The sequence below is a fragment of the Gorilla gorilla genome, chromosome 19, assembly GCF_029281585.2.
Source record: "Gorilla gorilla gorilla isolate KB3781 chromosome 19, NHGRI_mGorGor1-v2.1_pri, whole genome shotgun sequence".
Lineage (NCBI taxonomy): Eukaryota > Metazoa > Chordata > Mammalia > Primates > Hominidae > Gorilla > Gorilla gorilla.
This window is the reverse complement of record NC_073243.2, coordinates 98,221,935-98,236,347: the sequence shown is the minus strand read 5'-3', so window position 1 is coordinate 98,236,347 and position 14,413 is coordinate 98,221,935. Positions and strand designations below refer to the sequence as shown.

At 38.0% G+C, this 14,413-nt stretch overlaps 1 protein-coding gene across 1 annotated transcript in view; it reads right to left on the bottom strand.

Moving 5' to 3' along the window:
* Positions 1-14,413, bottom strand: part of DNAH5 (dynein axonemal heavy chain 5) — a 321,482-nt gene that overhangs the window by 101,256 nt on the left and 205,813 nt on the right. The window contains exons 48-50 of the mRNA XM_055366994.2: positions 2,695-2,817; positions 2,274-2,487; positions 754-977 (exon numbers count right to left, since the gene is read on the bottom strand). Coding sequence (XP_055222969.2) covers positions 754-977; positions 2,274-2,487; positions 2,695-2,817 — 561 coding nt within the window. The remainder of the gene's footprint in view (positions 1-753; positions 978-2,273; positions 2,488-2,694; positions 2,818-14,413) is intronic.

Sequence of the window (14,413 nt, the reverse complement as noted above, 5' to 3'; positions counted from 1 at the left end):
TCCCCTAAAACCCATTTGCTTAATTACTTCTTTAGCTCTAGAAAGGCTTAAACAGAGGCCAACCCTGTCTTAGCCTGGGCACATAGGCTACGCTTTGGAACAAAAGCATACTGGATTTTCACATAGCATTCTTAGTTTGAGGGAAATTCTTATAACACTGGGAAATGTCATATTCAAGTGTGTGTACAAATGATCATTTTTCTATTAAATGAACTTTGTAAGCTGCTGCCTCTCCTCAACTTTACCAATGTACGTAATTCTTTTAGTGCATCCAGTTACATGGAAAAGAAAAATCATAGATGATTATCAACAAAATGGGTTTTTTAATTTTGAATATTTATTATAAAGATAATTACTTTTTAAGTTAAAGTGTCAAGCTTAAAATATGAAGACTATTATATAGTAAAATCCATAGCGATTGTTTCCATTATTTAGTATAAGAAACATATCTTCTTCTCATACTAGAACTGGGAAAATAAATCAATTGTTTCTTTTATTCTTTTCATTAAAAAATAATTGTGTATATGATGTTCTTAAAACACAAACCTAATTTAATCGGAATTTATCATTGACTGACATTTTCTGACATAATTTACTTATTTCATTATGTTAGTTTAAAAGCAGTAAAGAATACCCATGCTGAAACATTCCAAAATATGTTCACAGTTAAAGTAAAAAATAAATCAATAACAATATTTAGAATATATCATTAATAGCATTGTTATTTATTTTTCTTTCTCCAGTGTCACTTACATTTGGTTCCTTGATGACCTCTGAAGTAGTGTTCAGCATTCCCTGCCAGACCCGAGAAAGATCTCGTAGGTTAAACACATAATGGAATTTCGCAGGGGTAGGAAGCATTTTAATCTTGGTCATCTGCCATAGTCGGCGTGTCAGAGGCACCAATTTTGTCACAGAATCTCTCACTTCTTCTGAGAAACCCCTCTGAGTACAGTAGTGGCCTACCCCAATCACACCTGAAAAGGGGGAAATTACAGCATTTTGATTAGCCATTCAAAGAAATTAAATGAAAATGAAAAGCATTATAGCATAGGGTTTGCAAAAATGTCATTATACATTTTAACAGATAATCACATATAAAAGAAAAGTATGTTAATGTTCTCTTGCTTTTTCAAATACAGTGTAACAAAAAATAGATACAAGTTTAAGAAAATAAGTTCAAAACACTGAAAAACTGATTAAGAAATACTGCCGAAGACTCTGGTTGCACCACTTCAATATTATTAAATGGGTAACAATGATAAATGCATGAAGTTACCTTATAATAAGATAAGAAAAAAGTTTTTATAAGTCCTCTAAGGTTTCTAGTTTCTGTCATTGCCTTTCCACGCATTATAAAATACTTTCATTTACTTTTTATGTAAAATTTTCCAGGCAATAAGGAATAATTAAAAATGATAACAGTCATTTTTTCTGGTCCATGTTTCTTTTCCCAAGCTTAGATAATTCCAGTGTCAGTTGGTTTCCAGACCTTGCTCACTGCTGTGACTGAAGAGAGATTACTGCCATACTTCACTAGCCTGGGGCACCCAGATGACATTTTCGTTTGCCAGAAATTAATTAGGGTAATCCTGATGAGCTTTTTCTCAATAGCAGCTTCAGAAATTGTAAACTAAATACTTAACATAAATGTGTTCAAACCTTTACACTCTTTTCTGCACAAATAAGTCACAAGTGCATAATCATTACTCGGGTAGGCATATGTGCTTACTTATTTGGCTAGTGATTGTTCAGCTAAATTATCTATGAAATACTACATATTTAATCAATAACTTATTAGAATCCAGTAAATTACTCTGAATTTCAGACCGTGTCTAATCTGCGCTCTGGGTGCCATTATTTCTTTGGCCAAAATCATTCTATGGGTTGGTTAAAGTATAAGCTACATAAACTTTTGACATGGAACATAGCAATCCAGACCTCAAAACTATGTGCCCATGAGGAAACAATCTCATGTATGGGGAAACAATTTCATTTCCATGTTCATTTAATGTTAAACCTCCTTGCTTAAGAAGTTAGAAACAGTTAAAGAAAACCATAAATGGAAAAGCTCTACCAAGTCATCCAAATCAGGAAACACCTAGAATCAATCCCTATAGGAAATGAAATACACTGCTTGAGAGTGATGGAGGCTGTAGACCAAGGAGCCACCCAGTGCTCTTTCTGTGTGGGTCTTGGGTGAAGATTTTCAGAAAGGAACCCAAGCAGGTGTTCTTCTTCACCCTCCCACCCCACATCCTCTTGATCTTTACCAAAGATCTTGTCCACAGAAGCTTCAGAGGGCAACGTGCAATTAAATATAGAGAACTGCCTCTTGAGTCTTTGGGGTATGTCATTGCGTCCACCACCAGGATGGATCATGGCTGCCAAAAACTGGATGTCCACGATGCTGGTGAACTCCCCAGGCTTCTCTAGATTATAGAATCCATTTTGTTCCATCAGCTGTCGCACTATCTCATTCGTAACCTACGAAAGACAACTTTCAGAATTAAAGCATCATTCCTTTCCATCCCCGGAGCCTAACTCCTTGAGTGTTTCCAAAGAAAGAACTTTACTGGAATTCAGAAATTATATCTTGAAAAAGTAAAAACTTAAAAAAAAATTTTAAAAACTCTTCTAAGAATAAATCAATACCAAATTAAAGAAATAAAATGCACAATAGAATGATGATACCTGATCTCCCCACTCATTGATTATTGGCATATTCACATCATCAATAAAAACAGTCATCTTCTTTCCCGCAGGAGGGCCATACGTTGTACCCATTCGTTTATCCACATAGCTCTCTATCGTCCTCTGTGAAAAAAAAAATCAACGGAAACATCTGTGAAAATATCCCCTAAAACATGGTCAATTATTTTAAAAAACAACAAAAACTGGTAACCTTTGAACTGATATGAATTATTTCTAAAAAGCCAAATTTCCCCCTTAATTCTAACAAATTCTAAAGTACCTAAATTATCTTGTATAACATTCACAAAATTTGAAAATCCAGTTTAATTTAGAAGGAAATGAAATTCTAACCAATGTGAATTTGAATGGGATGAGACTCGTCTGTCCATTTCTAAAAATTTACTTTTGTCTTCTTCTGTTGGTGACACTATGTTCCCCATTATTCAAAGTCTTGCTAATAGTTTCCCTATAACCAGCAACAAAGTTAAACGAGGCTACTGTGTGAGAAGCTTCTGAGGTCTACATTCCGAGCTGCACAGCCCATCATGGTCTGAAGGCTGAAACTGGCTGCTGTCACCTGGCACAGCTCATACCCACTCTTTTGGGCAGATGCAGTTACATGGATTCAATTCTCATTCCCTGACACAGAGTGAACAAAGCCCACTTATGTCTTCTCTCTCATTTTTACATTCTGAACTTAGGCAGTGCAAGAGAAGACCACGCTGCACTCTGTAAAAAACCTTCCTTGAGGCCGGGCACGGTGGCTGATGCCTGTAATCCCAGCACTTTGGGAGGCAGAGGTGGGCAGATCACGAGGTCAGGAGATCGAGACCATCCTGGCTAACAGGGTGAAACCCTGTCTCTACTAAAAATACAAAAAAAATTAGCCGGGCGTGATGGCAGATGCCTGTACTCCCAGCTACTCAGGAGGCTGAGGCAGGACAATGGTGTGAACCCGGGAGGCAGAGCTTGCAGTGAGCCAAGATAACGCCACTGCACTCCAGCCTGGGCGACAGAGTGAGACTCCGTCTCAAAATAAATAAATAAATAAATAAACCTTCATTGCAGTACACAAAAAGATATTAAAACTGAAAGAACTGGGACACATTTAAAGCAGTGTGTAGAGGGAAATTTATAGCACTAAATGCCCACAAGAGAAAGCAGGAAAGATCCAAAATTGACACCCTAACATCATAACTAAAAGAACTAGAGAAGCAAGAGCAAACAAATTCAAAAGCTAGCAGAAGGCAAGAAATAACTAAGATCAGAGCAGAACTGAAAGAGACAGAGACACAAAAAACCCTTCAGAAATCAATGAATCTAGGAGCTGGTTTTTTGAAAAGATCAACAAAATTGATAGATGGCTAGCAAGATTAATAAAGAAGAAAAGAGAGAAAAATCAAATAGATGCAATAAAAAATGATAAAGGGGATATCACCACCGATCCCACAGAAATAAAAACTACCATCAGAGAATACTATAAACACCTCTACACAAATAAACTAGAAAATCTAGAAGAAATGGATAAATTCCTGGACACATACACCCTCCCAAGACTAAACCAGGAAGAAGCTGAATCTCTGAATAGACCAATAACAGGCTCTGCAATTGAGGCAATAATTAATAGCCTACCAACCAAAAAAAGTCCAGGACCAGACGGATTCACAGCCAAATTCTACCAGAGGTATGAAGAGGAGCTGTTACCATTCTTTCTGAAACTATTCCAATCAATAGAAAAAGAGGGAATCCTCCCTAAGTCATTTTATGAGGCCAGCGTCATCCTGATACCAAAGCCTGGCAGAGACACAACAAAAAAAGAGAGTTTTAGACCAATATCCCTGATGAACATTGATGCGAAAATCCTCAATAAAATACTGGCAAACTGAATCCAGCAGCACATCAAAAAACTTGTCCACCATGATCAAGTTGGCTTCATCCCTGGGATGCAAGGCTGGTTCAACATATGCAATCAATAAATGTAATCCAGCATATAAACAGAACCAACAACAAAAACCACGATTATCTCAATAGATGCAGAAAAGGCCTTGGACAAAATTCAACAGCCCTTCATGCTAAAAACTCTCAATAAATTAGGTATTGATGGGACGTATCTCAAAATAATAAGAGCTACGTATGACAAACCCACAGCCAATATCATACTGAATGGGCAAAAACTGGAAGCATTCCCTTTGAAAACTGGCACAAGACAGGGATGCCCTCTCTCACCACTCCTATTCAACATAGTGTTGGAAGTTCTGGCCAGGGCAATCAGGAAAGAGAAAGAAATAAAGGGTATTCGATTAGGAAATGAGGAAGTCAAATTGTTCCTGTTTGCTGATGACATGGTTGTATATTTAGAAAACACCATTATCTCAGCCCAAAATCTCCTTAAGCTGATAAGCAACTTCAGCAAAGTCTCAGGATACAAAAGCAATGTGCAAAAATCACAAGCATTCCTATACACCATTAACAGACAAACAGAGAGCCAAATCATGAGTGAACTCCCATTCACAATGGCTACAAAGAGAATAAAATACCTAGGAATCCAACTTACAAGGGATGTGATGGACCTCTTCAGGGAGAACTACAAACCACTGCGCCACGAAATAAAAGAGGACACAAAAAAATGGAAGAATATTCCATGCTCATGGATAGAAGGAATCAATAGCATGAAAATGGCCATACTGCCCAAAGTAATTTATAGATTCAATGCCATCCCCATCAAGCTACCAATGACTTTCTTCACAGAATTGGAAAAAACTACTTTAAATTTCATATGGAACCAAAAAAGGGCCCACATTGCCAAGAAAATCCTAAGCCAAAAGAACAAAGCTGGAGGCATCACACTACCTGACTTCAAACTATACTACAAGGCTACAGTAACCAAAACAGCATGGTACTGGTACCAAAACAGAGAGATAGACCAATGGAACAGAACAGAGGCCTCAGAAATAACACCACACATCTACAACCATCTGATCTTTGACAAACCTGACAAAAACAAGAAATGAGGAAAGGATTCCCTATTTAATAAATGGTGCTGGGAAAACTGGCTAGCCACACATAGAAAGCTGAAACTGGATCCCTTCCTTACACCTTATACAAAAATTAATTCAAGATGGATTAAAGACTTAAATGTTAGACCCGAAACTATAAAAACCCTAGAGGAAAACTTAGGCAATACCATTCAGGATACAGGCATGGGCAAGGACTTCATGACTAAAACACTAAAAGCAATGGCAACAAAAGCCAAAATAGACAAATGGGATCTAATTAAACTAACAAGCTTCTGCACAGCAAAAGAAACTACCATCAGAGTGAACAGGCAACCTACAGAATGGGAGAAAATTTTTGCAATCTACCCATCTGAAAAAGGGCTAATATCCAGAATCTACAGAGAACTCAAACAAATTTACAAGAAAAAAAAAAACGAACAACCGCATCAATAGTGGGCAAAGGATATGGATAGACACTTCTCAAAAGAAGACATCTATGCAGCCAACAGATACATGAAAAAATGCTCATCATCACTGGTCATCAGAGAAATGCAAATCAAAACCACAATGAGATACCATCTCATGCCAATCAGAATGGCCATCATTAAAAAGTCAGGAAACAACAGATGCTGGAAAGGATGTGGAGAAATAGGAACGTTTTTACATTGTTGGTGGGAGTGTAAATTAGTTCAACCATTGTGGAAGACAGTGTGGTGATTCCTCAAGGACCTAGAACTAGAATTACCATTTGACCCAGCAATCCCATTACTGGGCATATACCAAAAGGATTATAAATCATGCTACTATAAAGACACATGCACACGTATGTTTACTGCAGCACTATTCACAATAGCAAAGACTTGGAACCAACCCAAATGTCCATCAATGATAGACTGGATTAAGAAAATGTGGCACATATACACCATGGAATACTACGCAGCCATAAAAAAGGATGAGTTAATGTTCTTTGCAGGGACATGGATGAAGCTGGAAACCACCATTCTCAGCAAACTATCACAAGGACAGAAAACCAAACACTGCATGTTCTCACTCATAGGTGGGAATTGAACAATGAGATCACTTGCACACAGGGCGAGGAACATCACACACTGGGGCCTGTCTGGGGGTCGGGGGCTGGGGGAGGGATAGCATTAGGAGAAATACCTAATGTAAATGATGAGTTGATGGGTGCAGCAAACCAACATAGCACATGTATACCTATGTATCAAACCTGCACGTTGTGCACATGTATCCTAGAAAAACTTAAAGTATAATAAAATAAATAAATAAATAACTGAAAGAAGGGACACTGGAAGGGGTAGGAAGAGGATCTGAGGAGAGGACTCCAGGCTCTTGACTGGTGTTCTCATGTCCATGGTAGTGCAATGTGGCTTGGGAATCAATTGTCTTTCAAAATGTATGCATGAGTAACCAGAGTCTAGCACTGCAAAGCAAACAGAAAGGGCTTTGAAGTTCTCAAACTCCAGAAGCTTCAAAACTCAAAAGCTCATTTCATTTCTATAACTGTAGGAATCTACTAATGCATGATTTTAAATCATGTTAAAGATGTTGTATAAATACAGAAGAAAGTGGAGGTATGTTAAGATAAAATAAATTCTCCTTCTCTTATCCAAAAGATGTTTTATTTCATGACAAAGAACAAACCAGTTAAAAGTGAATTTTATGAACAAGATATAACCACAAAATGAGACAAAATATAAGACAAAAAAAGCAAAACTCTATACAACTGTCCTTGAGAATCTTCACAGTAATCGCACAGTGTACATTTTCATCATGATTTTATTTATTTTATTTATTTATTTATTTATTTGAGACAGTGTCTTGCTCTGTTACCCAGGCTGGAGTGCAATGTTGGCTAACTGCAGCCTCTGCCTCCCGGGTTCAAGCGATTCTCCTGCCTCAGCCTCCCAGTAGTTGGGATTACAGGTGCACACCACCACACCCAGCTAATTTTTGTATTTTTAGTAGAGATGGGATTTCACCATGTTGGCCAAGCTAGTCTCAAACTCCTGACCTCAGGTGATCCACCTGCCTCAGCCTCCTGGTGTGCTGGGATTACCGGCATGAGCCACTGTGCCTGGCCTCATCATTTTAATGAATAGCAAGCAATGTGAAAATTTTTCACTATTTTTAAATAGAATGAGATATAAATATATTACAACTCATTCAATTACAAAACAAATCTCCCATGACATTGTACAATAGCAAAAAGAATTTCATACCCCCCCACATAAATGCAAAATTGTTTGCATTTGCTAAATTTGCTCTTCTTTTCAATGAATTTAAATGCACCTCCTTATGGCCAACTAGGACTTCCAGACATTCCCATGTCTATTAATGAGAACACTTTTTGGCACATGAAGATTTTATGTATTGGGAAGCTTTATCAAGAGCTAAATGTACTAGGTGGGATAGTCAGAGTAATACAGAGTAATAGCCACACACCTATATTTTCTTCCCCTCCACTGTAACCCTAATTTTTTTGAAATGATAGGAAATCATCCCTATCACCACTAAGCTATACATGTCATAAAAGAGTTAAATTGACAAAAGCACAACAAAATAGGGAGAAAAATTAAGCAACCTGAGAACCTAGAAGTTGAGATTTCTTTCCATTTTTAGAATTGTTGCAGATTCAATAGTTACCTGAGTGTTGAAGTTTGGTAAGACCTCCTGAAGGCCTGAAACACAACGCAGGTTGGTTATGCCTTCTCTGAAATGCTTGGAACCAGAAGTGTTTTGTATATTGAATGTTTTCAGATTTGGGAATATTTGCATATACATAATGAGATATCTTGCGGATGGAACCCAAATCTAAACATAAAAGCCATTTGTGTTTCCTATATACACTTTATATATATAGCCAGGAAGTAGTTTTATATGCTATGTATGTATGTATTTATTTATTAAAATGTGTATTTATATGTTTACTTACATTTTATTTTAAAATATTTAAAATTAAATATTTCATATTTATACAATTTTGTGCATGAAACAACATTCGTATACATTGAACAATATATGTTGGACATGCTTGCATGGGGGAATCTGGTAGTGTGCTGAAAAGATATGAAAGCTGGAGGGTGCTGGGAGGGTCTTTCTTCCCTTGGGGACGCTGAATAAACTGTGTGTTGTGCACCTGAGTTTTGACTACAACCTGTCACTTGAGGTGAGGTGAGAAATTTTTTGAGCTTGCCAATGCTCAAAAAGTTTTGGATTTTGGAGCAACTTGAATTTCAGATTTTCAGATTAGGCATGTTCCTCCTGTATTGCATGCTCTAATCCTTTGGATAGCTATCCATTTGGGGCTGTTCGAAAAAACTGTATGCTTGGACATCTGATCTGTCCAAGCTGGAGGTTCCATAACATCACAAAAATAAGCATATTCAAACATAAACTCCACTTCCTTACTCAGCACAAAGTCTGCACCCCTTTGGGGTGTTCAACTCAGAAAGTGGCACCAACTACCTATTGCCCCATCCAAACATTTCCACATCTAACAACACTGAGTTTTTCTATTATAATTTCAACACCCTTTCTAAAGTATCTCTTCCTACCTAAACAACAGTAGGCCCCCATGTCATTATGTCTTTCTTTCTCACAGGGATTAATGTCATGACCCCTTAAATTGCCTTCCCTGACTGCAGTCAATCCTGGAAACTTCCTTATGACTCATACACAATGGCTATATTGCATGATTTGTAATTTTACCTAGAATTTTTTTGTCTCCCCCAAAGAAATCCGTCTAAAGAATCATGGATCATCTGTGTAGTATTCTGCCACCCACATTCCTCCCAATCTCTTTGATTGGTGTTCCCACCTCATCCACTGTTTTGCGGTTATGAACTGCGGTCCAGTTAATAAAACCAAGTAGATATGTTCGCTTATTAGATTATTGCCTGTCTCCTCCACTAGAAGGTAAGGAGGGAAGGCACCTTGTCTTCCTTACTTTACTCATTATTTCATCCTCGGTGTCTGGTACTATGTGTTTGTTGTTAAATATTTTTTACATAAATAAATACAAGAAACCTGGAGTCATCTTTGACTTTTCTCACTGTCTCCTATGCCTCTCTTCCAACAACCTTGATATGGTTTGGCTCTGTGTCCCTACCCAAATCTCATGTGGAATTGTCATCCCCAATGTTGGAGGTGAGGCCTGGTGGGAGGTGACTGGATCATGGAGGTGGTTTCTAATGGTTTAGCACTATCCCCCCAGTGCTGTCTCATGAGTAAGTTCTCATGAGATCTGGTTGCTTAAAGGTGTGTAGCACCTCCACCTTTGCTCTCTCACTCCTGCTCCGGCCACGTGAGAAGTGTCTACTTCCCCTTCCAACATAACTGAAAGTTTCCTGAGGCCTCCCCAGCCACGTTTCCTGTATAGTCTGTGGAATCGTGAGACAATTAAACCTCTTTTCTTTATAAATTACCCAGTCTCAGGTCATTCTTTATAGTAGTGCAAGAACAGACTAACATAAACCTCTACTCAACCAATCACAAGTTCTGGCAGTTCCACTTCCTAACCAAGGTTGAATGCATCCTTGTTCTGTTTCCTTTCTCATTTTACCATCTTGGTCCAGCCCCACCTCCCTCCTGAGAAATGACTGCGACTGTCTCCTCTCAGGTCTCTCTGAGTGCAGCCATGTCTCTTGCATCTTGTTCTCCACTCTACAGCCAGAACGAGCTTTCTAAAGGGCAATGCAATCCTCCTCAGGACTCCAGGGGGTTCCTCATCAGTGACTTACAGGGAACTCTATGGTACCCACTACTTACTCCTCCAGTCTCACTTCCAGACAGTCCTTCTCACTGTCTTTGTTCTGAACCCTCAGGGTCTTAGTTCATTTACATACAGTTTAAAAAAAAAAAACACATAGACTGTGAAGTGATGTTCACCTTATAGGCTGGCTTACAGTATTCCTTATGGGATCCTTATTTATATATTTCTAGAGTAGCCATTTCTAAGCCAAAAAAAATCTCTCAGGATTATCATTAGCCAAATTCACATTGTGAAATATTGATTTAGATGAGTGATCTTCTAAAAATGTCACTTCTGTCAATCCAGTTACTGATTTTTTAAAAAAAAAAATTAAGTCTCTAGCAAGGACTTGCGCTAAGGACATATACTGTTCTTTGAGAACAGACAATCACTTTACTCTGAAATTGGGGAATCGTAGTCAGCATGACAGCATCTTATGCAATTTATAAAACCTAAACAAGATTCCAATCTCATTGTCTGTCTACACACATAGGATATCATTAACCCAAGCTGTGACAGCAGCATTTTAAGACATGAAAACCAGATGGTCAGAAAACCAGGTAGGCTGAGGAATGGAGCTCCCTTCTGGCTCTTTTCTGAGCTAGAAGCCCTAAACCTAGGGACAATTCAATTACTGAATTAATTTCTTAATAGACAACTCAGCTTTTATAATTCCTAGAAATTAATATAAATAATAAACTCCCCCAAGGAATGATCAACTCTTTCATTATGCTGATTTCTGTAATCCCCTATGGAAACTAATCGGCTCCTCCTCCGGACTCCACAGCACAGCATTGAGATTCTGCCATAAGTAGCACTTATCTTGTCGACTACACTTGGTTATGCACATGTCTGTTTCCCCCACAAGACAAAGGGAGGAAAGCAACATTGGAAGGGGTATTGGAAGGAATATGCGCAGCTGAGGCGACGGTGCATTGCCTAGTTCTTAGGTACAACATTCACGCAATCATCTTTGTGAATGAGACACAGTGCAAAATCTGCACAACCTGCAAGGTCTTACATAACAGCTCTGACTAGGCTGAAAGTCAGGAAAAACGAACTAAACTACTGCTTCTCACATTTATCAACTCTATGATTTCAGGTAAGCCACTTAATATTTCTGGGTATAATACAACCCAGAAATGAGAGTCTGTATAGATACGTAAATCATATGTATGTACATAAATATGCATATGAATATGCATATATGCATTATGCATTAATGATATAATATATATGAAAGCAATTCATGAGCTTGCTACAGAGTATTATGCATTAATGATATATAATCTATATGAAAGCAATTCATGAGCTTAATGTAGCATAAAATGTAAAGCTATTTTATTATTTCTATGTGTAGCTCCATACGCTAGCACCTAAATCATTTTTCATGCATGTTACATACAATTAAACAGAAATATAAAATATACTTAATTTTAGGTTTTCATATGTGTGCTATTAGCTAAAACATAAAAATGGAGAGTTATGCTCTTTATTAAGAAATCTACTGCCTAATAACATCTTCCCATTTTATTGTAATTCACTAAACCAAACAAAAATAATCTTACATTAGGAAAGTTTAAAATGCTCAATAGTACATTGTAAAAAGTAAAATATGTCAAAAATCACATGAAAATACAATAATGCATAACTGGAAGCTGAAAATAAAAAAGTGCACTAAGTGATAAACCAGCCCTTTAGATATTAATATAGATAAAGAAAGGCCATTGGAAGGAAGCATGTGGGTGCACAGCACAGCAGAGCACATGGACCCTGGTTTCCAGCTGTTTCCAGCTTAGGTTCTGCCACCAACTAAGTGAATTCAGACAATGCTTGAATCTCCTTCCACCCAAGTACATCAGTCTTAACCGTAAAACCTGACATTTTAAGAGAGCTTTATGATACAAATATACTTTCACATATTATCTCTTAGGAAACTAGTCTTCAAACTGTGCTCTGAGGAGCCAAAAGGATTTTCTGCAAACACAGGGATCCCTTGCAGGAAGAAAAGATGAGGCTGGAATGGGCTGCAGGACCCCAGCTCCAATTCCACCAAAGCAAATCCATGGTTACTTATTTTATAGATTAATCTACTGCACAAGATGTCACTTGGAAAAGTGGTTCTGGGTCCAAAAAAAAACTGTGGAATTTCCTTCCAGGTCTAGGAGTCTTATTTTTTAAAAAATAAAACCTATTGCTATGCAACCATTTGTAAGATGGTAGCTATATTCAAAAACCTTTATAATTATTTTTAGAAATCTTTTCAGAAATTATCTTAAGTAATTTTTGCTTTCTTCTTTTCACCTTTTTGTATTGCTTAAATTTCTACTTCTATGTATGAATTACTTTCAAAAATAAAAAAAATTAATATTAGTTCGGGGGGAAAAATGAGGAATCTTTCTTAAAAAACTGACTAAATTCCCTTAGCCAAAAAACGGAGTGACTGTATAATTTTTGTCCAAACTATTGATAGTGGCAAAGGATGCTATTAATTATTAATCTGAGACAATGAAAGTAACCTGGATTGTCCGAGGCAAAAAGTGACAGTCCCCTCTACTGATGAAAGATGTGAAAGTTACATCATGATGAAAACAACCTGTGAAGTAACAGACATGCGCCCTTCATTGGACAGTGTGCCATCTTGGTAACAGCTGAGAAATGGACAGTATCTATTTTCTCACCTACAATTTCAGTTTGGTTGGGATCCAGATACGTGGGAGATGCAGAGACAAATGCTCTGCTCCATCAGCCCTGTTTAGCATGAATGACTGAAAATTACAGTGAGAAAGTTAATTACAACAGTTTGGCTAATTGAAAGCTTTCTAAAACTAATGAGTCTTGCTTAATAGAAATCCCTGATGCTCCACAGTCAAAACAGTCTCTGGCACGAAACAGAGTGGATGATCCTGTGATGCTTCTGAACAGAAAAAAGAAATAGTGATGTGTTCACTCCAGCTTAACACTGAAGAACAGTGGGAAATCTGGCTAAAGCCATGTGTATCAGATAATGGGAGCCTAAAGAATACTTCATTCTTCTTCTATTTATTATATTTGAATATGGTACCACTTCTAGAAATTTATTATATGGTTTATGAATTTGTATCTCAAACAACAGGTTTTCTAGATAACATATGGCTTTTTCCAGGAAATGAGTAAATATTTCATGTTAAAGAGACAGAAACCACAGATCTTTAATACCTGGCAGAGATAAATGTCACAGAGTTGGTAACAAAAACGCAGTGACAAGGCCTCACTGTATAATAAAAGATTGGACTGGCCTTTGTTCCTGGCTCCTGGGATGGAGTCTTTAAACCCTGGAAATTTCCTGAGTGATAGAAAGGACTCACATGGGCCCCTCATACCACTCATGCCAACAACTCATCACCAGCCATGTGATGAGAAGGTTGAAGTTTTAAGACACATGATATCAGTTGACCTGGGAGGGGAGCTGATGGAGATTTGAGTTCAGTCTTAAAGATCTTGGCTGGGCACAGTGACTCACGCCTGTAATCCCAGCACTTTGAGAGGCCCAGGCGGGCAGATCACGAGGTCAAGAGACCAAGACCATCCTGGCCATCATGGTGAAACCCCATCTCTATTAAAGATACAAAAATTAGCGGGGTGTGGTAGCCCATGCCTATAGTCCCAGCTACTCAGAAGGCTGGGGCAGGAGAATTGCTTGAACCCAGGAGGTGGAGGTTGCAGTGAGCCAAGATCACACCACTGCACTCCAGCCTGGTGACAGAGCGAGGCTCCGTTTCAAAAAAAATAAAAAGATCTGAGTCTTGTCCTATGGCCAATGATGTAATGAAGTATGCCTACGTAATAAAACCCCAATAAAAACCCAGGACACCAAGGCTCAGGTGAGTGTCCAGGTTGGTGATATACATGATACGCCTGGAAGGTAGCACATCCTGAGGACAGGGAAGGTTTGCATTTGAGACCCTCC